Source organism: Platalea leucorodia (assembly GCF_965183815.1).
Source record: "Platalea leucorodia genome assembly, chromosome: 10".
Lineage (NCBI taxonomy): Eukaryota > Metazoa > Chordata > Aves > Pelecaniformes > Threskiornithidae > Platalea > Platalea leucorodia.
Window position 1 is genome coordinate 8877996 of NC_138832.1, and position 21479 is coordinate 8899474.

The 21479-nt window shown below is 43.3% G+C and overlaps 1 protein-coding gene across 2 annotated transcripts; it reads left to right on the forward strand.

The window, feature by feature from the left end:
• Positions 1 to 2667: 2667 nt before the first annotated feature.
• LOC309595810 (PABIR family member 2-like) lies at positions 2668 to 15460 on the forward strand. Of its 2 annotated transcripts, none has more exons than XM_082323171.1 (10): positions 2668 to 3097; positions 3575 to 3653; positions 4986 to 5042; positions 5421 to 5464; positions 5545 to 5599; positions 5824 to 5925; positions 7247 to 7335; positions 7908 to 7972; positions 10355 to 10451; positions 11545 to 15459. In XM_082323171.1, exons 1-10 carry the CDS (start codon positions 2982 to 2984, stop codon positions 11693 to 11695), a joined length of 855 nt encoding a protein of 284 aa, XP_082179297.1. In that variant the 5' UTR covers positions 2668 to 2981; the 3' UTR covers positions 11696 to 15459. The 2 variants fall into 2 exon arrangements, with proteins under 2 accessions (XP_082179297.1, XP_082179296.1); XM_082323170.1 differs by having other exon boundaries at positions 2840 to 3097; positions 7911 to 7972; positions 11545 to 15460.
• The last annotated feature ends 6019 nt before the right edge of the window (positions 15461 to 21479 follow it).

Genomic DNA, 21479 nt, shown 5'->3' on the forward strand with positions numbered 1-21479 from the left:
ATTTACAACTCGGATGTAAATATTTTAGGTGTCTAAAGTATGTTCGTTAGTACTCTCTTGCTAAGCGCTACAATGCCGACCTTTAAATACCGAAAACTAAGCATCTGAGTTACTACCTAACCATTGTCACGTCTCGGAAATACAGTTGATGGTTCTTTGCAGGCCCAGACATCTCTTCCTCAGCTTATACTGCAGGTGAGATTTTCAGGCAGTCTTTAAGAACGAAAATAACCAGAGAAGAAAGGTAGATTATAGATAGCTAAACCATTTTTTTTTCATGGGTCACATGCTTACTAATTTATTTAAGGCTGATGGCATTTTGTAACCTTGAGTGGCTGTGTTTATTTGACCCACGGGGATATTTCCCTGATCCTATCAAATATCTCCCACACCCTTGCCCACGCCATAACTTCGTGCCCAGCAGTCCCTCAGTATCACTGTACGCACCTATCTCATCCTCCCAGTCTCCATTTCCCCATTTTGAATCTCCATCCTTCACCTGTATGCTCCCAAGGCTCTGTCTGACATATTCTCTCCTTTCCTAATCCCCGTTGCGACGGTCATCTGCACTGTTTCTCTAACTCAGCTCTTTGTCATTTCTTCATTTCCATCTTTCACCTCATTCTGTTCCATAGCACAGCTCTCCCGCATCCCCTTTTCTCTGCCTCACTCCCTCTTCGGGCTTTTGAGGGTCACCTCGACAGTCCCCACTTTCTCTCGTGTCTGTACACCCATTAAGGCTTCCTTGGTCAGAGGAAACCCCTGGTCAGGCAGTAGGTTGATGTGTTGGTGCCTGGCCCTGGAAAAATTGAGTACATGAAGCAGATGTTTTTGAGCTCTCAGCCACATTTTGGATATCATTGACTTTTTCCTTAACGGTATCCTGGTACGCAGCATTTGAAGCTTTTTGCTATCCATAGTGGCAAAGACATGATATAATAACTCCACAATAAAAATAAATAGCAAAATCCACATAGTTTGGTGATGTAATCAGATTTTGCAGGTGGCTTTTGTAATAGCAGAGCCAACATATGTGTGAGTAGATTTCCATTCAGGACTAGGAGTTTTGCTAGGTGCTATCACGTGAATTGCCTTTTGGGCGCTCTCCAGCTGCCGGATGAAATGCTTGCGCTGAAGCGCTGGACAAGGAGAATGGTGCAGGTTCTGCATTAAAGCTCAGAGGCGTGGTGTTGCTCTTACTGAACGGGCGGCAGAGAGGCGATTAACAGCCTTTTCCCCTTGCAGCAACAGATCTTAATTTTCCAGTAACTGATCATGACGATTGGAAATAGAGCAAAAGACAGTTTTAGGTTATTTACCTTGTTTATCTTTGGAGGAGATGGCAATTCTGTATCATCTCCTGGAAAGGGATCATTACTGGCTATGATACATTGTAGTGTAAGCACTGGCACGGGGCTGTGAACGGTTTTCCTTCTGCAGTAATACAAGACAAGGAATTTTGCCTCCAGGTTTTTCAATATAAAAACATACTGAAAAAAACCTGAAAATATTTAAAATGTAATCTTGTGGGGCTGTTAACTCCTCTCAGGTACCTAATAGGCACAAAGTTCTTCATTAATAGTGTCGGTGTAATGCAAGAAACGTGAGCATCAATAAAAACACTTGATGAGATATATACGCTGTCTCTGAAGGTAGAAAAATGGAATACGCTCGAGTCAGCCTCGATTAACAAAAAATACAAGAAGTACCATAATAAACAGCAAGCTATAGAAGCAATAGTTCTACTCGGTTACCTGGGAGCATCTACCTTCAATCGTTTTGAAGCAAGAGAATAATTCATACAGCCGTGTGCGCGCTTAAGAAAGTGGAAATGATGAAAAATCCTAACTTTTCTGTTAGCTGTTTCTGTACCTAGCGCTCTGGAAAAAGAACTGCTGCTTCCCAGAAGAAAATGAAAACCTTTTTAAATTTGGTGCTGGCAAAGACCCTGAAGACCCCCTGCGTGTAAGAGACAAATGTGTATGTCGCGATTGTTATTCCAGAAAAATAGTAGAAAATAAAAATCGGTAAGCGCAAATGTAGATACTTTGACTGCTTGGAATGGAATTGGAAAGGTCAGTCCAAAAGCTAAATACAGCCAGGGCGAGAATCACGTCTCCTAACGAACTTTATGCCCGATTTCTGGAAACGGTGCAGGGGCGTGCTTTGTCATTAAAAACACGTTACATTCTTCAGCAGCAAAACAAAGCTGGGAAAAAAACTGGAAAAGGCTGCGGGATTGAAGCGGAGGAGAGCGTTTGTAACCCTGGACGCTGCTCCCGCTGCCTCCCGTCCGGGCAGGGGACGGGCCCGGTGAAGAGCGCACCGGGGCTTATGGCGCCGCCGGGCTCGAACCCGGGTCTCCCCGGCCAGGCCGCGCCCCCGGCAGGCCACGCCCCCGCCCGACGCGCCACGGCATCTCGGCGCCCATTGTACCGTTTCAAACACACGCCCCGCCCCGCCAGCCAGTCAGCGCGCGCCCCCGCTCCGGAGGCTCTCGGGAGGCCGAAGGCGGCCGAAGCGGGGGCTCGGGCCCGACGCCGGCCGCCCGGGCATGCGCAGTGGCGGGCTGCGGCGGCGGCACGCGTGCGTCCTGGGCGGCGGGCGGCGCTGCCTCCGCCCCGCGTCCCGCGCATGCGCGCTGCGGGGCGGCGGGCGCGGGGGGGTGTCCGGACCCAGGCGCTCGCTCCCCTCCGGAGGCGGCGGCAGCGGCGGGGCCCTCGTCCGTCGGCGAGAGCGGGTGGGGGAACGGGCCGCCCCCCGGGCTGCCCCCGGCATGGGGCGCTGCTGGGGCCGCCCCCCTCGCCGGGCCCGGCGCGCCCCCGGACTCTGCCTGCGGCGCCGCCCGCGGGGCCTGTAGGGGCGGCCGCGCCGCGCTTGGCCGGGGGGAGCGGCGGCATGAGGAGCCGCGGCGGGCGCCGGCAGTGAATGGGCGTCGCGGCGGAGCGGGAGGAGCCGGAGCCGCCGCCGCCGCCGCCGCGATGGCTCAGGAGAAAATGGAGCTGGACCTGGAGCTGCCGCCGGGGAGCGCCGCGGCCCCGGGCGACGGGGGCGGCCTGAGGCGATCGAACAGCGCCCCCCTCATCCACGGGCTCAGGTGAGCGCGGCGCGGCCCGGCCCGCGGCGGCCCCCGAGCCCCGGCGGGAGCCGGGCCCGCCCCGGGAGCGCCCTGCCCGGCGGGGCTCGGCCGCTCCAGCGGCATCGGCCGCGGGCGGGCGGGCCCCTTGCGCTCCCGCAGCGCGCCAGGCCCCGCCGCCGGCCGTGCTCCCTGCAGGCCCCCGGCGCCCGGGCCGGTGCGCGGAGGAGGCCTCTGAAACGTCTCGCCTGTGCCTGGGGATGCTCCGGTGGAGGCGGCGGGTCGCTTCTGGTCGCTGCGGCAGCGCAGCGTGGGGATCTCCGCAGGCTGGCGGGAGAAAAGCGCTGGCTGGGCTCCCTCAGTGGAAGCGGTGCTTCTGCTGAAATAAAATGGACGTTTTCGGTGCGCCGGAGACTGGCGCGTGTGTCACAGCGCTGTGTGCTTTTATGCAACGCGCTTCTTAGAAAGTTGTTTATGGAACTTTTTTTCCCCCTCCAGTGACAACTCCCAGGTTTTTCAGCCTTACGTGTTGCGAACTCGCAGGAACAGTACAACAGTTATGAGCCGTCACAGCATGGTAAGGAATCTTAAGCATGTTTGTTTACACCTAGCCAGAAATAATTGGGCTGGAGAAATGAAGTTAAACTTGATCTGTATTTGCCCTAAGCATCCTAGCGAGCTTCCAGGCTGCATAATATGCATTTTTTTTCACCTGTAACTGCAACCTACAATGAAATAATACTGGTGTATTAACTGTATGTCCCCAAGAAGAGAACAATAGCTGAAGCTATGTGTGATTCCCAGTATTAAGTACAGCCTTAAAGCTAATTTGGACCTGACCATGGAAGAGAAAACTGCTGTCACAACTAGAAGTATTGAAAGGGTCTTGCAATTTGCTTGAAAAATGGAAGAGAGAGGCACAAGTCTTTGTCAGCCTGTTTGTTTGACTGGGCTACTTTTTTTTGTGAAGGCTGCACACTAGACATTATTTAAAGAAGAGTAATTTATTTGCTGGGTGATATTCTGCCCTCTCTTATACAAGTCTGGTAGCGTACAATGCTGCAGTTCTTTAACTTTTCAAAGACGTATTTCTTTTTTTCACCCTTCCCTTGTCAACTCGGGGATCTGTATGCTCTTTTCCACTAAAATTGTTCTTTCTCATCTGAGGGTAGTGAAGATTAAGTATTGCTTTTCTCAAAATCCCTAGAACTTGAAGTCCTGAAATATGTTTCTTCTATGTCTTCTGCTCAGAAGTGAGATGGAATTTTAGTTCAAGATCTTCTATTATGAGGTTTCTTAAGAAAAAGAATCCAAAACTTTGGAACTCAAATCAGTAGGTGTTACAGTAGACACGTGGGCATCCTGAGTGGGAACTGTTGGCCCGTTTGTATGTGACGGTAGCCAAAGTTCCAGAGGAATTAGACGCATAAAATTGTACGCAATTGAAAAATTGCGAAAGTAAAGTTTTAGGGCGTGTTGTTCAAGACGGAGCTGAAACACTGAGATTTCTCCTTTATAATAGCCAGCTGGTTGAGTAAGTTAGTACAGGAGTTTGTCATCTTACTTTAGGCAGTAGGGAACTGTATAATGCTCATAGTTTCATTTATAATACCTTGCTTGTCCAAATGGCACATATAGCTATTTGTGTATTTGAGATGCTAGGCAGTATCTGCTTGCCAGTCTGAGATCTGTGCCACTTGCTGAGTGATAGAATGAATTTGTAAGTGGCAAAACAAGTAATTTCTCTTGAAGGTCAGTGTTTTCTTTTTGCAACATTATTTGAGTCATCCACATGTAGTTGTACAGCTCATTTTTAATTCACTAAGAATGTAGGTGATGGTAAATAGGATGTATGCCAGCTGTTGATGTGTGATTTGATCATTGTGACTGTCACTTTTTGTTTTTTCAGTTGTTGTCATCATCTCCTATTCGTATTCCTAGTAGCCGACTTCATCAGATCAGAAGGGTAAGTGTATTTTTTATCTGTATAAAGTAACAGAATGAAAAGTATTATGTAGTATTGAAGTACCTACATAATGGGAGTTTCTTTCCCATTGAGTTTTTCAAGTACTAGAGGAAACGGAGTCTTTTTAAGACTTAATTTCAACAAAGAAGCATCCTTGCAAGGCTTCTTGTTGTCGTGTTTAAACTACCTTGCATTTTTGAAGTGTTGTTTCATTCAGGAGAAACGGTGAGCTGGGCTGGTAGCAGCTTCTTCTTTCTGGAGTGCTCCTACTGTTCATATGTCAATTCTGACGGCAAATTATTGAATCGCGAGTGTTACTCCAAGTACCTGTAATGAATCAAATGTTATGGGAAAACTTATGACATTTATCTCCTGCAGGAGGAAGGAGTGGATTTAATGAACAGAGAAACAGCACATGAAAGGTGAGTGTTATTGAAACAAGATGATAAAATAGCCAGAGTTATCCTCTTTGTAGCTACTGATGGGATTTTTTGTATTCTAGGGAAGTGCAGACAGCAATGCAGATAAGCCAGTCATGGGAGGAAAGCTTGAGCCTGGTAATCTCTTTATAGACGTTTCCTATTTAATTCTACTTTTACACTCAACTGACGAATTTAAGGGAAAGAGAGGAATTAAGTGAAAATAATTTGAGAAGAACTTAAGCTCATCTGCTTTAGCTATTTTGTGCATTTGGCCCAGTGACTTTCCATTAGAAGGCTGTGCCTTGGATTCTAAGGTAGCGTCCTGTGCCAGCGTTAAGTCTGAAACCTTGTATTTACAGAGCGACAATGACTTGGACAAGTCTGAGAAATCTTCCTCCCCAAAGAGAATAGACTTCATTCCAGTTTCGCCTGCACCTTCACCTACAAGAGGAATAGGAAAGGTAGGATTAAGTGAAATACCAAACTGAGAGAACATTTTAGACCAAGGTGAACTGTGAAGATGTGTAACTTCACAAATTGCTTGTTAGTTTTTAAAAAATAAAAAAACACAACCAAACAACAACACACCCGCCAACGCAAACCCACATTTTATTGGTTTCCAAGAATCGGATGCTTCCCATCTTAGAGCCTGCAGAGTTTCAGCAATGTGCCAGTTCTGTCACACTGAGTGGTTTCAGTTGCTGCTATTTGTGCAATGTTTGGACAGGTTAGGGTTCTGGTTCTGGGGAAGCTGGAAGAGGTCATCAGAGTAATCAGATTTGGACATGATCTTCAGCTGCATAAGTGGGGGGATACTGGGGAAGAAGCACTGAAATCGGAATGTATCATACGTGTAGAGTAAGGCTGTAGGCAAAGACCAGAAGCTGCAAATCTGTGTGGTGAGGAGGATGAAAATATGTCCATCAGTTATGGAAAGGAAGGCGTAAACTCACTGCGAGGAAGGACTCGGGCATGCTGAATTTGCGCTGAAGACTGATGGCACATGCTGGAAAAAGGGAAGAGGTGGATCTTAAATAAACTACTTTTTCCAGTGTGGATTGGGAGACCGAGATGTAGCACCGAGAAACTGGCAACTGTGTTTAAAGATGGGCTGCTTGACCTCGTTTTCACCTTGTTCTGTGGTTCTGCTTTTGTACTGCTGTTTTATTGTGTGCCTCTACCAGTATTGATGCATGGAGCAGCCACGTAGTAGTGCTGGGTAAATGTGTTCCTAGTATAACACTTATGCTGACAGCTGGTCCTGTGCCTTTGGAATCACAACTGTAAAGCAGTAAACACGGACAGAAACACTTTTGTGCTTAGCTATGGGCTAAGTTCAGATTACCTGCAGAACCGCAGAACTAAATACTCTGTTCTACTCTGGAATACTGTGTTAGATTTTCAGGTCAGAAGTATTTTGAGTAAACTCAACTTGTTTGTTTGACAAGCCCCTTGAAAGAAGTAAATCCCAAGTACTGTACTGCTGTTTATAAATGTAACAGGAAGAACGGAAACAACCGTCTCTTATTTAGAAAACAGCATCTATTTCAATTTCAGATTTCTTGTGGGTTTGAATTTTAGGTTAATCTGAGCAGTGTTGCATTAGCCAGTATATTTGCACCAGTTAAATTTTAATGCTTCTAAGATTGCGTTTGATCATCTCTGCCTTATTCTCTTACTAGGTTTTCTTTGATTTCGAGATGTTTTGTTTGGAGGGTGGGGGGAAACACCTGGGTATTTAAAAGGAAATTCTGAAGCATCTTAATGTGACTTTTTCTGCAGCAATGTTTTTCGCCGTCATTGCAAATGTTTGTGAGCAGTAACGGATTACCGCCAAGTCCTATTCCCAGTCCAACAAGGCGATTCTCCAAGTAAGTAACATCTGCAAGTAACAGGTATACATTGGCTTAAATTCCGAGGCTAGCACAAAGATTAGTTAAAGCTGATGTTAAGGCATTAAAATAAAGACTTTAGTTTTACAATAGCTGAAGTATAGCCACATAAAAATTCTCTGAAAGTTCCAGCCGTTACCAATGGCAGCTTTATGTGGGAGCTCTTACAGGAGCCTGTGTCAGCTTTAAGTGAGACTTGGTAACTTGTGGGGAAATTCCTAGGTACTTCAAATGAACTTTATTAACTTTGTCAGCATATCAATTTTATATAAATATTACACACAATTTAGAAATGGATTGAAGTAAGGGTGCGATGCACTAAGGGAAGAAGACCCTAGAAAATTTACTACAGCTTTGTGTGGCAAATGATCTGCTCTAATAGGCAGCACTTCTTTGTTATCTATGTATTGGGACTCCCTAAGCCTTCCAGTTGTGCAGGCATAGTTTTAAAGAACATTTCATGTGATACGGCTCTGTGGATTTGATGCTAGCTGTGGTGGTCTTCAAACCTGGAACCTTTACAGACTTGGCAATCAGTATTCTCTCTCTAGCAGGAGGAGTCAAAGTCCAATCAACTGTATCAGGCCCAGTGTTCTTGGCCCCATTAAAAGAAAAGGTACGTGTATTTACATTATCAGATGTTTTAATATGGATGTAGTTTTGCAGCTGGATACAGTTCTCTCCCTTTTTTTTTTTTGTTGTTCTGTAAATATAATGCACTTGTATCCATGGTGAACTGGAATTTACCTGTTGTAACTTATACAATATAACGTAGCTAGGCTAAAACACAAGAATGAAACGCTTTCGAAGCAGCTGCTGCTTGAAAGAGGCAAACTTTATTCCACATCAAATTAAATGTTACAAATATTCGTAAGCTCTGACATTCTGGAGTACCACTGTACAATGCACACCCTTCAGATCATCTTAGGAATGTTGTTTATCATGCAGTATCATGCTAAACTTAGTACTGAATGTTTGGTTTTACTCTGAAAGTTCAGAAGGTGAGTGTTTAGAGAAATGGAATAGATCAGTGCTCTTTCCTCCTGAAGGGGGAAAACTGCATTCTTTCCTGGAAGTATTCTGTCTTAAGGATATTCAAATTGCATCCCAGAACAAGTCTCCGTAGCAGAACTGTGAGACTGAGATTTGCAAGTGTGCCCCCAGCTATGTTTATCATTTCTGCTTTATTTTTTTTTAACTTAGGCATTATTAACTGCACCAAAAGCATGCCCTTTTATTTTACAAGAATTATATTTAGTCTTTGAGAACAGTTAGTGTTTATTGGGTTTTTTTAGGAGTGCTTTTCCTATCAAATAGAGAATGTTGTCTAATTTATATTGAATTGACAGGGGAGAGAAACAAGTTTTCTCATAGATGCCAATTCTATCTTGGGTGTTGTTTTCTATGAATTTTAGAGGCATTAAAAATTGAACAAAAGTTTATCAAGCTCAACGATCAATAGGAAATAGATATTCATACTGTGTTGTTTTACTTTAAACATTTTACAATAAAAACAGTGCAGGTAAAGGGCAAGCTTTCCTCACCCTATCCATGTGCTCTTGTGGAGCGTCTTTTCCCAAGTGGAGCTATGAGTTTGCCTTTTTTACGTAAAATATCAAGGAATTTTAAAAATGTTACTTAATTTTAAAATATCCATTTAAATGAACCTAATTTCTTTTCCTAAATACGTAATCCTGTTATTTTCTGAATTTCAGCAGTGGCTTTATGGTTCATATTCTACAGATGTGACGTGGTATCAAATTGACACCACGATATGTGGAGGGAAGAAGGCAATGTATTGAAGAATATTTCACTGCTCTAGGGCATTAATACTGGTAGACTGTGCAATGTGTTGTAGCAGTGCAGATTTGTCTTTGTGAAATTTCAAGTGGCAAAAGAGTTACCTAAGTTGGTGGTTTGGGTTTTCTTCATTTTTGTGTAAGACCAAGTCTTTTTTTAAATGTTTTTTGCCCGTTCTGCTTGATAGAAGCTGTTATTCCTTCCCTTCAAAGAAGAGAATGTATCCCTGTGGGCTAAAGGAAATAGGAAATTTGGGGGTGGGGGGTATCAGTCTTTTATAAAATGAGTGGTAGTATAATTCTCTTGCATAACGTATTAATATATGCTGGTTTGCTGTAATGCTTAACCTCTGTCAGCCTTTCAAACTGACACTACAACTGCTGTGAAGTGTAGGTAAAAAGCCAGAAAATTTATTTCCATTTCATACGATTTTGTTGCCAAACTAAAAATTAAAATATGCTGTAGCTGGGAGGGTTTTTTTTTTCTTTAAGCTTGTTATTGGCAAGTTTGTGATATTTCCAATGTGTCTATTGTGCAGAAGCTATTAATGAGCTAGCTCATTCTCAGGGCAGATTATACTGAACAGATTACATGAATTCTCCCTATCGTGTTTAATCTCTTAATGTCAGTAGATGATGACAGGTACAAAGATAGTCTGATCCATGATGAGTAAGTGGAAATGCATACACATGCCAGTTTTTTTCTATTCAGCTTTTCTATAAAAGTGTACATATGCATCAGAATTTGTTGTACGCAGGAGGGTGAAACTGTGAACCAAGCTGGCATTCCTATTTTCATAATCACTGAGAATTTTAATGTCTGTGTTTTGGCTTACGTCAGTTGCTTCATCTCAACTGCTTACTTAAAATTAAGTCACAGTAATTAGTTTGTTTTAGATTATTTTGTCTGATTGTAGTCTAACTAGCAAGTGCCTGGTTTTGTGTCTTTGAGATCGTTGTAGCCCCTCAGATACTGCAGAAGCATTAGTTAAATTAAGGATGGACTGGATGGTTAAACAACAGCTAGCATCAAATGAATGTCTTACCCAAGTGCTTGGTTGGCTGAATTAGAGGACTTGCCATGTTACAGATGCAACCTTGCTCTATTGTGGGACAAACCTCTCTTTTACAACAGACAAATATTAAATGGACGTTCCAGAGACTCAAGTGAGTTTGATTATTTGCACTATTTTCCTTAGGTGAAATGGAAACTGAAAGTCAGCCAAAGAGACTTTTTCAAGGAACAACCAACATGCTTTCTCCAGATGTTACACATCTGACAGATCTGAGTTCATGGTAAACTATTTCATGTGCTCTGAAATGCCAAAACAGGGAATGTGCGTTTATCACAAGCTTTCTTGTTTTGTTTGTTTGTTTGTTTGTTTGCAGAAACATACTTTGTGTGTAGCTTGCATATGCATATTACTGGGAACTATTCCTGTGGTAGTGTAGTGTGACAGTGTTCCTGCTCCTGTGATCAATTCTTCCTGAGCAGACTCCAGCCTAGATTTTGTGTATCAAAACTTTTATACTGCATGTAATTGTTACAAATCCCTGTTGGTTCATAAGCAAAGTTACTTTGCCTCAAAGATGCTTCATCGTTTCAGGTTGTTGTAGGCGGTGGTCGTGTAGTATCTGTGGTACTTATCTGAATACTTAGAAAAAGTGTGTGTGAATAGTTACTGCAGTTACATAGTTCATGGTGATACATTCATAATTTTTAGTGTTATAGTCTGTCTCCTTTCTGTATTATGATCATGAAAAGCTGAGTTTTTTTGTGTCAAGGGTCAGATACTAAGTATTCCAAAATATCAACTCTGTATTGCTATAATTTCAGTTTACCTACAAACTTGAAACTGCCTAGAAATATTTTTTTCGTCTTGCTTCCAGCTAAATTGCAAAAGCATCAATTTCTGTGCCCTCTGGAATCTTGTATCAAGCCTTCGAAATCCAAACACAGGAATGCTTTATTTACAAGGGTTTCAAAATCTCGCTTTGAGTAGTGCAACATTAAAGAACGTACTAGCTAATTAATGACATCTCCGCTGCATTGCGGATTAGATTCTTATCATTCCTTTCCTATAACCTTTTAAGGTTTTATTCTTGTTAGTTGTCACCTCCTTTCTATAGCTGATTAATATCAGAGTCACAATTTATTCTGCATGTTAAAAAAAAAAAAAAAATTCTGCTCCTCATTCCCATAAGGAGCATGAATATATATATAACATGCTACAGAAAACAAGGAGTCTTCAGGGCTGCCAGTCTTGCAGTAAAGACTGAGTGGTAGTATAGGTCTCCTACATCGTTTCTACAACGGCGAAAGTACGTTAGCTTTGTACGCAAAGTCACCATGCCCCTGTTACTAAATAACCTTTTTCTTTTTCCCCAGCCTGTCTTCAGATATTCTTGATGGGAGTAGCAGCAGTGTTGGCTCTTCCTCTGACTCACTGACTAAAGGCAGCATAACCACAGAGTCTCCAGTAACATGCTCAAACTCATGCTCTTCATTCATTTTGATGGATGATCTCTCACCTAAGTGACTTAAGTTCTGAGTCAGTGTCTGGCTGTGCTGTTCCCTTACTGTACACTTGTACAGAGAAACGAACTCTGATCCTTGAACCATGAACATGTGGATTATTAAAAGGAAAAATTATTGTAACTGTAATCCTTGGCGACTTTCCAGTGATTTTGATTTATCCATTTAATGGACATTGTAGACCATATTAATGTCTGGTTTTGCGATTTTATTTTCTAAACAAGATGTCTGCTCAGATTATACTAACTTTTTGCTTTCAGGAACTTGCATACACTTTTTGATTCCAAGACTAGGTATCGACCTATTAGTGTTGCAATTTTTAGGAAAATATTTCTATCATTATCGTGGTCACTATGTCTAGGGAAATAATTTGGTTCGGAAGGATTTGAAAATACTAATTTATTCTCTGGCACTTCTACCATTGAGTATAAAACTATTCTTGCCTTTTTTTTTTTTTTCAGTCACTAGCCTCAAATTCTCTTACAGACGGGAGAAAAAATATCTTTTATTTTCTTAGTGCTGCTAGTCGTTTTTATTACAGAAGACCACGGTGGGTCTGGAAATCTCACTCTATTACATTAAAAAAAAAAAAAAACCACAAACCACACAACAGAATTACTAACGACTGGCACTTTTGCCATCAGTGAAGAAATAACAATACTCTACGAACATGACTAAAATAGCTGCATAGTTCTCTCCCCAGGTCCTTTATCCTACAGATTGTATGAAATAAGGTCAATATTCAGCAAGATTTGGCCAAGGATAATTAATCCATGCCTCGATCTAAGACATACAGTGCAGATAACTAAGTTATTTAAACTACTGTGTAGGAGAACCATGTACGGCACCGTCGATGTCTCCTGTGGCATTGAGGTCATAGGTATTTTTGTGCCTTAGGGGACATTGTTACAAAATTACGGAATGTAAACCAGAGGGGTGGGTGGGAAAAGTCCTTTGTGTACAGCTTCTTTATAGAGTGCTTACCAGAATCTGTCGTCGGTGCTGCTTTCCTCAGTGTTCCTTTCCCAGGTGCGTGCTCCATCGCGAGGTGCTGTGGGCAGTCCCGACTGCTGTGAGATGGCAGCCAAAGTAACGCCCTTTGCAGCCGCTGCGTGCAGCGCTTGTACCTTTCTTGGTCGTGAGCGGGGCAAGCAGCTAAGCGAACGTTCGATTTCTAAGGAAAGACTTAAAAGTTTGGATTGAATACGAGCTCTGCAAATTGCTTGGCGAAGGAGTTGTATTTGAGCTATGAGTAGTCTTGATACAGTACCTTGGTCAGTCTGAGGTAAGACAATAGATATTTTACTTTTTAAAGACTTTAACGGGGCAAAATAAATCCGTTTGTAATCTACTGTGTTATGCTATTTATTATTTATAACTATGTAAAAAGTCTGTGGTGATGAATTATAGTATTTTTTTATGATTGAATAAGTTTTTTATGTTCAGTAATTGCTGGCTGGTTTGTATTTAATACGCAACATTGTCTGCCAGAATCATAAGCTTCCATTTTTGAATGTTTGTAACATAAATGCTTTTGTTATCTAAAAGTACAACTTCTGATCTTTTTGAAAGAAAATAGCACTGAATTTAAAGTAAGATTATGTGCTTTAAAAGTGAGCACAATCTCTGGCAATACTGTCTGGCTAAAAAGGGGAGGGGGAGAACCATAGTTTTTTCTGTTCTGAAGAAGCCGTTGAGTTTCCAGAGGACGTGTACATACCAGATTATTTTTAAAAGTGTTTCCATTAAATTGTAAGAAGTACTATAATGGGCCAACAGTGGCACTATTATTTGTATTATCATTTTCACCTGTGGAGCATTAGTTCCCCACCTCAAATAAATGTGCATATTGTAAAATATTGTCCATTGGTGCCATTTTTAAATGAGCTCTACAGTATTGAATGTTAATTTTATTTGTATATGCACAGTGCTATTTCTTGAATTTTCGATGTCTTAAATCGCTTAATTATTTTTTTATTCATGCTTGTATCTTCTCTGCCTTCTTGATGCTAAAAGAAGGCTGCTTTTACATTTGCAAAATATGGATAAACAGTCTGTGAGAAAATCCAACCTGTTACCTGTGCCCCCGTTTCATTATAGCCTGCTTTTATTGGTACTGTGATTTAGAAATCTGAGCAAGGGGTGGCAGAAGGGGGAAACCTATTGCATGCTTTCTTAAAACGGAGAAGAGCATAGCTATTGCTTATTTTTGGCTGACTTACCTGTACAATTGATGTATTCCAGATTTGTTTGTTAGTGGAGAGTCTTATATAAGTGCTGGCCTTTGTAAACATTAGAATGTAAGCTTCATAAAGCAAACGCACAAATATTCACTCTTGTTACAGCATTTTTTTTAGTGTTCTGGCTATTGTCCACTCCAGAAGACTCTTTTATAAAATATATACGGCATACCCCAACGCGCGCCGCGCCTGCTGTTTCAGAATGAGTGTCATTGTGCAACGTAACGGGGCCCGTCTGGGACCGAATTCTGTTTCACACACGTAGCCGTAAGACCACTTGTTCGTTTTAAAACTACGTTTTCTCATATGCTGATAGCTGATATTTGCAGTTAGCTGCATGTGAGTTGCTGCCGCTTACAGAATCGGTCTTTATTGCAGCATAAAGGCTAGTACGGCATACTCTGACTAAACCGACTAAAAGTTGCATTTCTGGATTTATTAACTGTCTTGTCTGCAATGAATTAGATGCCAGTTTGGGGAAGAAGACCAGCTGGTGCTGGTAGTCAGCTTTAATATATAACTATTGACACGCTTAACAACTGTTTTTTATGACTTCACCAGGCCTATTTGTGCTGAATTGCCATGATGAGTGTCTGAGAATTCCTGTCTTTCCTCCCCTTCCTTTTTTTTTTTTTTTTAAATAAGGAACCATTAATGCGTATCTATTGCTGAGAATCGCCAGCAATGACTTAATGTTGTAACTGTTGAGAAGAAAGTTAAAATACCAGCAAATACCAGCGTAATTCAAGCAGCGTTTTAGGTGGACTATTTTTAATATGTTAATTAGCACCGCATTACGATGTTGGTCTTTGTACGGCTCATTGACTGGCACTGCCTTTAGATCAGATCCGAAGCACACCGAATCCTCATTTCACGGGCATAAAACGCTGGAAGGATTTTACCGATGGTTTGGAAAAATGTGTGTGTCAGCTGCAGAACTCTGTATGTTTTGATAATATCAAGTGTTCTGAATCAGGAAATGGATCGCAGTATGCATGTTTCATTCTCCTTCATTGAATTTCAAATTGGGGATCATGGGCCCAAAAGCCTGTATTTAAGGGGCTGTTTTTCTGACTGTATGTGATTAAATACTTTCTCCTACAATGGAAGTAATTAAACTGTCAGTGGGTGAGGATGTAAATCTGAATCCTGCAGACTTTATTGGAAAACTCATTCTTGAAATGCACAAGGAAAGCTATACTGGATAAAAACAGTAAAGCGGGATTATTTTTTAAAGTAATGATAAAAATACTCATTTTAACAACTCAGAATGCTAAAAAAAAAAAAAAAATCAAATGTAAGGCTTTAACTTGGCACACTTCTTCCGACAGAACCACGTTGGGGGCTGGATGCAGAGGTTAACTTGAGCAGGCTCAGGCAGATTCAGACCTCTCGTATTCTGGTGCGCGAACACAAGAGGCTAGTCTTGGGAAATGATTTTTTGCAAATACTCACATTCTTATCTGTAAACCCTGCTAATATATTGTGTGACAACAAAGATGAGAACTTGTTTTTCCTGGAGGAATTTCATCTGCATATAATCTTCCCGGTAACTTCATAATAAAAAAGCTTTGCATTAATACGAGTTCAAATATTTCATGAAGTCTTAGGACTGTTTCATTTGCTTTTTTGGAGTAAAGGCCAAGAAATATTTTTGGAGCTATACAAACTGCCTCTTGTATTCCAAGGCTATTATATAAATGGCAGCTGTCCATAGTAAGTGAGAAGGGACTTTGCCTACCATTCACCAGTTCAGTCTCTCTTGAGATCTGTTAAATAATCGTAGCAAATTTGGTGATTGATGTAAGATGGGTCACCGAAGGTACCAGGTGACCCAGCGAGAAGGATGTAGTAACAGGCTCCTTTGACTATAAATTAGAGTTGTAGACCTAGCTTATCCAAGTAATCTTCCAATGAAAAATGCATTTTTCAAGCAACTGAGACTCAGGGTCTGTGCTGTTCAAACGTAGAGGAAAAGACTCCTTGTTGGCAAGTCTAGGACTGTTTTGCTCAATCCACCCCCAAAAGAGGGAGCTATGCTTGCCAGTCAGAATTAGAGTAGCAGTTGTCTCGGGTTTAGCCGTCTTCGGAGAGGGCAAGGAGTTGGTGGCTGGGTTTCCTTAAGGGCTGGTTATCTCCTGGTCCTAGTTCATAGCTAGGACCTTTGTCATCAGGCTAAAAGGAAAAGTAGATGTTGTTTTAGGGCAGGTCTGTTTTCCGAGGGAGTACCGAGGCTGCAGAGCTGGCTTAAGCGTGATGGCCTGGGTTTGCTTCCTGCTGCGGATGGCGTCTTCACGTAAGCAGGTTGTAGTGACGGGGCTGCTGGCTCGGCGCTGCCCTTCCCATAAATACAAATGCACGCAACTTCCACTTCTAGCTTGTGCGTGTACCTCAAGGCTATCCTTTTTATTAGCGTACTGGGCATTTAACGGAAGTCTCTTGTTTCAGTCCAAACCGTTTTGCATTAAAGCTGCTTTTTATTACTTGCTTTTAGATCTTAAAGCCTTTTGATACGGGGCCTATTGGGCCTTGGGTTTGAGTCTTGCCTTTGATTAGCATGCCAGGGCCAACATTTTCTTTTTAAACCTGGAGCAATTTGTTTTGTTCTTCTTGCATTGTAAGTTTGGAAATGCAGAGTAGTGACGTTCTTGCTGTTAACAAAGAATGCACGTTAGCTTTGGTGATCACAAAAGATTGTGGGGTGTTAAAGGAAATAAGACCTGAAAACACAGAACAAAGAAATACCCATTTTTAGTGAACCACAGACTGGTTTGATACCAGGCTCTTTTTTAAAATGCAGGCAATAGTCTTTGAATGTATCATTAGTACCACAGCAACAAAATCCAATATGCTTTCACCCCCAAACACTTCTTACTGTAAAGTAAGAACTTAGGACTGAAAGATGACAAGTTTTGTTCGTCTCTAGCAAACAGAGGGCATGGCCTGTCTCGGTCTCTGACTACCGGTTTGCAGGAACGATCCCCTGTGATCCAGCAGCCCCGTTAGTGATACCAGGCTGCCTCGCAGTTCCTGTCTGTCCAAAAAGCCTCGTCTCACACTGTGTAATAATTCTCATACACCTTTAGTCTCCCTTAGCTTATTTCTGAGGGCCGTGAGATTTTTACCTTTTATCCAAACACAATTGTTATTAGCTGTTAATTACTGTAGATGGACTGTCTTACCAAATAGCTGTGGTAAAATTCCCGGTGGACTTCGTGGACTTTTGCGTGGCTCTCATTTTGGGGTATAACAGAGTTTGGGATTTTTGATTATTTTTCCGATAATGCAATATGTGTCTTCTGGAAGAATTATCCATTGTGTTTTACTTCTGCAAGGCATTTGGATATAGTTTCTGCAGAAGTAACTCCTGTTTAACAATATGAGTCAAATGAATCTTGGAGACAATGACATGTGTTTGTTTTTGCAGAAGTTGACTGGTTTAACCCTTGCATCACCTAAAGAAACCTCCTGCATTCTGTTGCAGTCCCCACCGCTTTTGAACTTCCCCCAAAGTTAAGTAAGCTGGCAGAAGCGCCAGGCAATTAGTTGTAGTGGGGTAGTTTATAAGGCAGATTATGAAAACCCTATTGTGCTAGAACAAAAAGATTTTCCTTGCCCCAAATAATTTGCAATTTAAATTCGTCATGAGAACTGTCATGGTTTATCAGTGCCATGCATGGTCAACAATTTTTTCAGTATGAAGAAGTTAGGATCTGTAATATGCAGGTAGGAAGCAGGTGGTATCAAAAACTATGGGCCAAAATAAAATAAAGAATGTAACTAAAGTTAACTAGTCCAGTATTTAAATCTAAATGTTGGGTCTGGCCTCTGACAAAGCAAACCCTTTGCTCTACAAGCCCCTAAAATTTTGGAAAAATTCAGCTACTGCTACTTAGCAGCTCAGTCTCAACCCTAGTTGCCTGGCAGAAAAGGACCTGGGTGTGTTGGTCGACAGCTGGCTGAATATGAGCCATCTGTGTGCCCAGGTGGCCAAGAGGGCCAATGGCATCCTGACTTGTATCAGGAATAGTGTGGCCAGCAGGCCCAGGGCAGTGATTGTCCCCCTGTGCTTGGCACTGGTGAGGCCGCACCTCGAGTCCTGTGTTCAGTGTTGGGCCCCTCACTACAAGAAGGACATGGAGGGGCTGGAGCATGGCCAGAGGAGGGCAAGGAAGCTGGTGAAGGGTCTGGAGCACAAGTCTGGTGAGGAGCGGCTGAGGGAGCTGGGGTTGTTTAGTCTGGAGAAGAGGAGGCTGAGGGGAGACCTTATTGCTCTCTACAACTGCCTGAAAGGAGGCTGTAGCGAGGTGGGGGTCGGTCTCTTCTCCCCAGTAACAAGCGATAGGATGAGAGGAAACAGCCTCAAGCTGCGCCAGGGGAGGTTTAGGTTGGATATTAGGAAAAAGTACTTCACTGAAAGGGCAGTCAGGCACTGGCACAGGCTGCCCAGGGAAGGGGTTGGGTCCCCATCCCTGGAGGTATTTAAAAGACGGGTAGATGTGGTGCTTGAGGACATGGTTTAGTGGTGGACTTGGCAGTGCTGGGTTAACGGTTGGACTTGATGATCTTAAAGGTCTTTTCCAACCTAAACCATTCTATGATTCTAAGTGTCAACACTTCTTTACTTATGACCAAAATCTCCAAGAATTTGGAAGAAAAATAAATGTGAAAGGGGGAGCTAGAATAAAAATGCCTCTGTGCCTATGATGTATGAGTATTGGTTTGAAAAATGATACAGAGAACAAAGTACAGTGAGTTGGGACAAATGTGCTTTAAATAAGAGTTGAGGATGTGCTACGTATAGTACGTGTAACATCTTGTTTGTGTGCAAGAACAGACTGTGAAAGAAACAGCTTTGTGTGGGAGAAGCGACATCAAAGAGCCTGAAAGAACTAGCACTGTAATACGAAACATTTGCCTTTTGAGGACTGTTATTGCTGCTGGTCACTTTTTTTTTCCTCCTGATTATTTCCCCCCCCCATCTGTATTAAAACCTGGCAGCGTGAGCAGTATGAGGCAGCATGGGTAGGGTGGGCCAGATGGGCAACGCAGGGGTGCGGAGGGCTAGCTGGATTTGTGTGTACTTTCACGGCTTCCCTCCTGTCCCCTTTACACCCAGTTTGCATCAGCCTTGAAGGTTAAAGTTGTACTTGTTGGCCAACCAAAGCAAGGCTGGATGCTCAACTTCTTGTCTTTAGCAACGTAGTTACTGAAGGGGATTCCCAGCTTCCCTGAAACATCAGGGTATGTCCTAGACATCAGTGGGCAAAGCTTTTCATGGGGGAAAAGGGGAAACGAGAGGGGAAGGTGTAGGAGTGGGACAGAGATGCCCAAATCGCTGTGGGCCCAGTGGGAGAGCATGGGGGACCCGGTGGGACAAGGGAGTGCAGAGCGAGCACCGGAGCGGAGCGGGAGGAGGACGGAGGTGGCATGGCGGGGTGGGAGGCCGGTACACCTGCGTGGTATGAGAAGGCGATGCTTTTCCTGTGAAGTGTCATGGTTAGCCCTGATGCCAACAGAAGGCTTATGCTGGGGAAGAGGGGCTGTGGTATAGCTGCATGCAGACAGCAAGTCAGCCATGCCACAGCCACATCTTACAGTTTGCACTTATTGGGGTTTATCAGGTATTTTCTGGAGAGTAGCTCAAGTTTTTCAACCTTGCTTTGCATTAGCAACAAGGAGCATAGCGCACACAGTACTTAGGATAAGCCTAAGTGCCAGCACGCCCAACGCCTATCTACCCGCGTTGGGTGCTTTGGACCAGCTGTGAAGTTAATGGTGATCTGGATGACCACAGGATGGCGTATCGTGGCTTGCAAAGCACGGAGCGGTACGTGATCAGCAGTCTAACGCTAACTGAAGTGGGTCTAAACTGCGCTCATCCTGCAACTGCTATTGCTAGAAATTTCAAATGTTTTCTTTCTTTTCACTCGCAGTGGAACCTCTTCCTTTCAGAGTAAATGCTAACTTTCCAGAGTGAGGTTTAGACTTCATTGTATTAATAACATTAAAACTGATAAAAAAAAAAAAAGGTAGATGCTCTTTGGTTGTAAGAATAACACAATCCCATGCCAGAGGAGGCTTTGATCAAATTTACTGACAACGTGAAATGAATGAAAAGGCCCTACTCACAGCAAGAGAGCTTTTCTAGGAGTATATTGCACATTGGCTGTTTTCCCAGCCCCGTGAAGTCTTTTAGAAGCACGCTGTGGCATATTTCAGTTGGTTTGAGTGAATGGCAGAGCACAAGCTGGTGGGTTTTTTTTTCCTGAAGCGCTGGTGCCGCAGCGTTCTCACCAGAGAGCACGCAGGAAGCATCTTTCTGTTATTTCTCTGTGTGGGCACACACAGACCTGGATCTTGGAGAATTTACAGCGGTTTCAGCTTTGTAACCTGCAGCGCAAGGGGAACATCTGCCTGCACGGAGCGAGCGTCCGACCACAGAGCTGTGATCCGGTGTCGTGTCCAGGTGAGTGCTTGGTGAGCCTGGCTAGAACATGTCTTGGTGTCTGCTGCTGCTTTTGACATAGATTGGATTATTTACTTCCAATCGAGATGCAAAAATAAGCAAACACCAACCCTGGGCTGTGTGCTGAAGAGCTGCCTGCAGGGTTACAGCGTGGGTCTGGGAAGGTCCGACCGCTGCCCTTCCAGCTCTGCGGTCTAACCTAGCCTACCAAGGAGGTGGGGGAAGATGGATGAGCCTGATCTTCTTCACAAAGTGCTTTGAGATCTCTCCATGGCAAGTGCTGTGCGAGGGCTGAGTACTATCAGCGCTGCCGTTGCTGGGAATTCTGGTTCGGCCCCCGGATCAGCGACTGGTCCTGTTGTGCCTGTGCTGCACGTAGTTTTGACTTGAGTTGGGAGCGGTTTCTCTGCTCTTTCATAGTTTGCCTTCTCCTTCGCACGTCTCCAACAGGAAGTGCAGATTCAGCAGGCATTGTGTGCTTCAGCAGCCTGCCAGCTGCCTCGCTGAAGCTAATTCACCAGTCAAGTCACTCCTGATAAGTTTGCAAACAATGTGCAGTGATTTCTGAGCTAGATAGCAGCTGAGCTGAACTCCTCGGTTTCCAGCCTGTCAGTTGAATGAAGCTGTGCATTTACTTTGTAAAGCTCACAGGTCAAACCTGGTCTTAACGCTTGGTGCTGCTGTGACGTTTCATAAATTTCTTCCTTGTTTAGGAATAACTTTAAGTGAGTGTCATCATTATTATTAAAACTCTCAAATGAATGTGTGGGGGCACAAAGAGGGCATGTGGTTAGTGCTGGTTTAGTATGAGCTAGGAATTGAACCCAGGATTTCTGACTTGCAGTTTAATTCTTTGACCACTGGGTAATTCTGTTACCCCCTTTATAACACACTGAAATAGCCTGGGAATAACTCCAGTGAAAACATGAGCAACATTTTTTTCTTAGGCTAACTTCATGTGGCAGCCACTGAAAGCGTGCACGGAGGAACTGGCCCAGAGGAAGCGACTCGGCGCTCGTGGCTCATCAGCCCCGGCAGGAAACAGCAGGCCAAGGTTAGAAGGAACTTGCTTAAAAGCT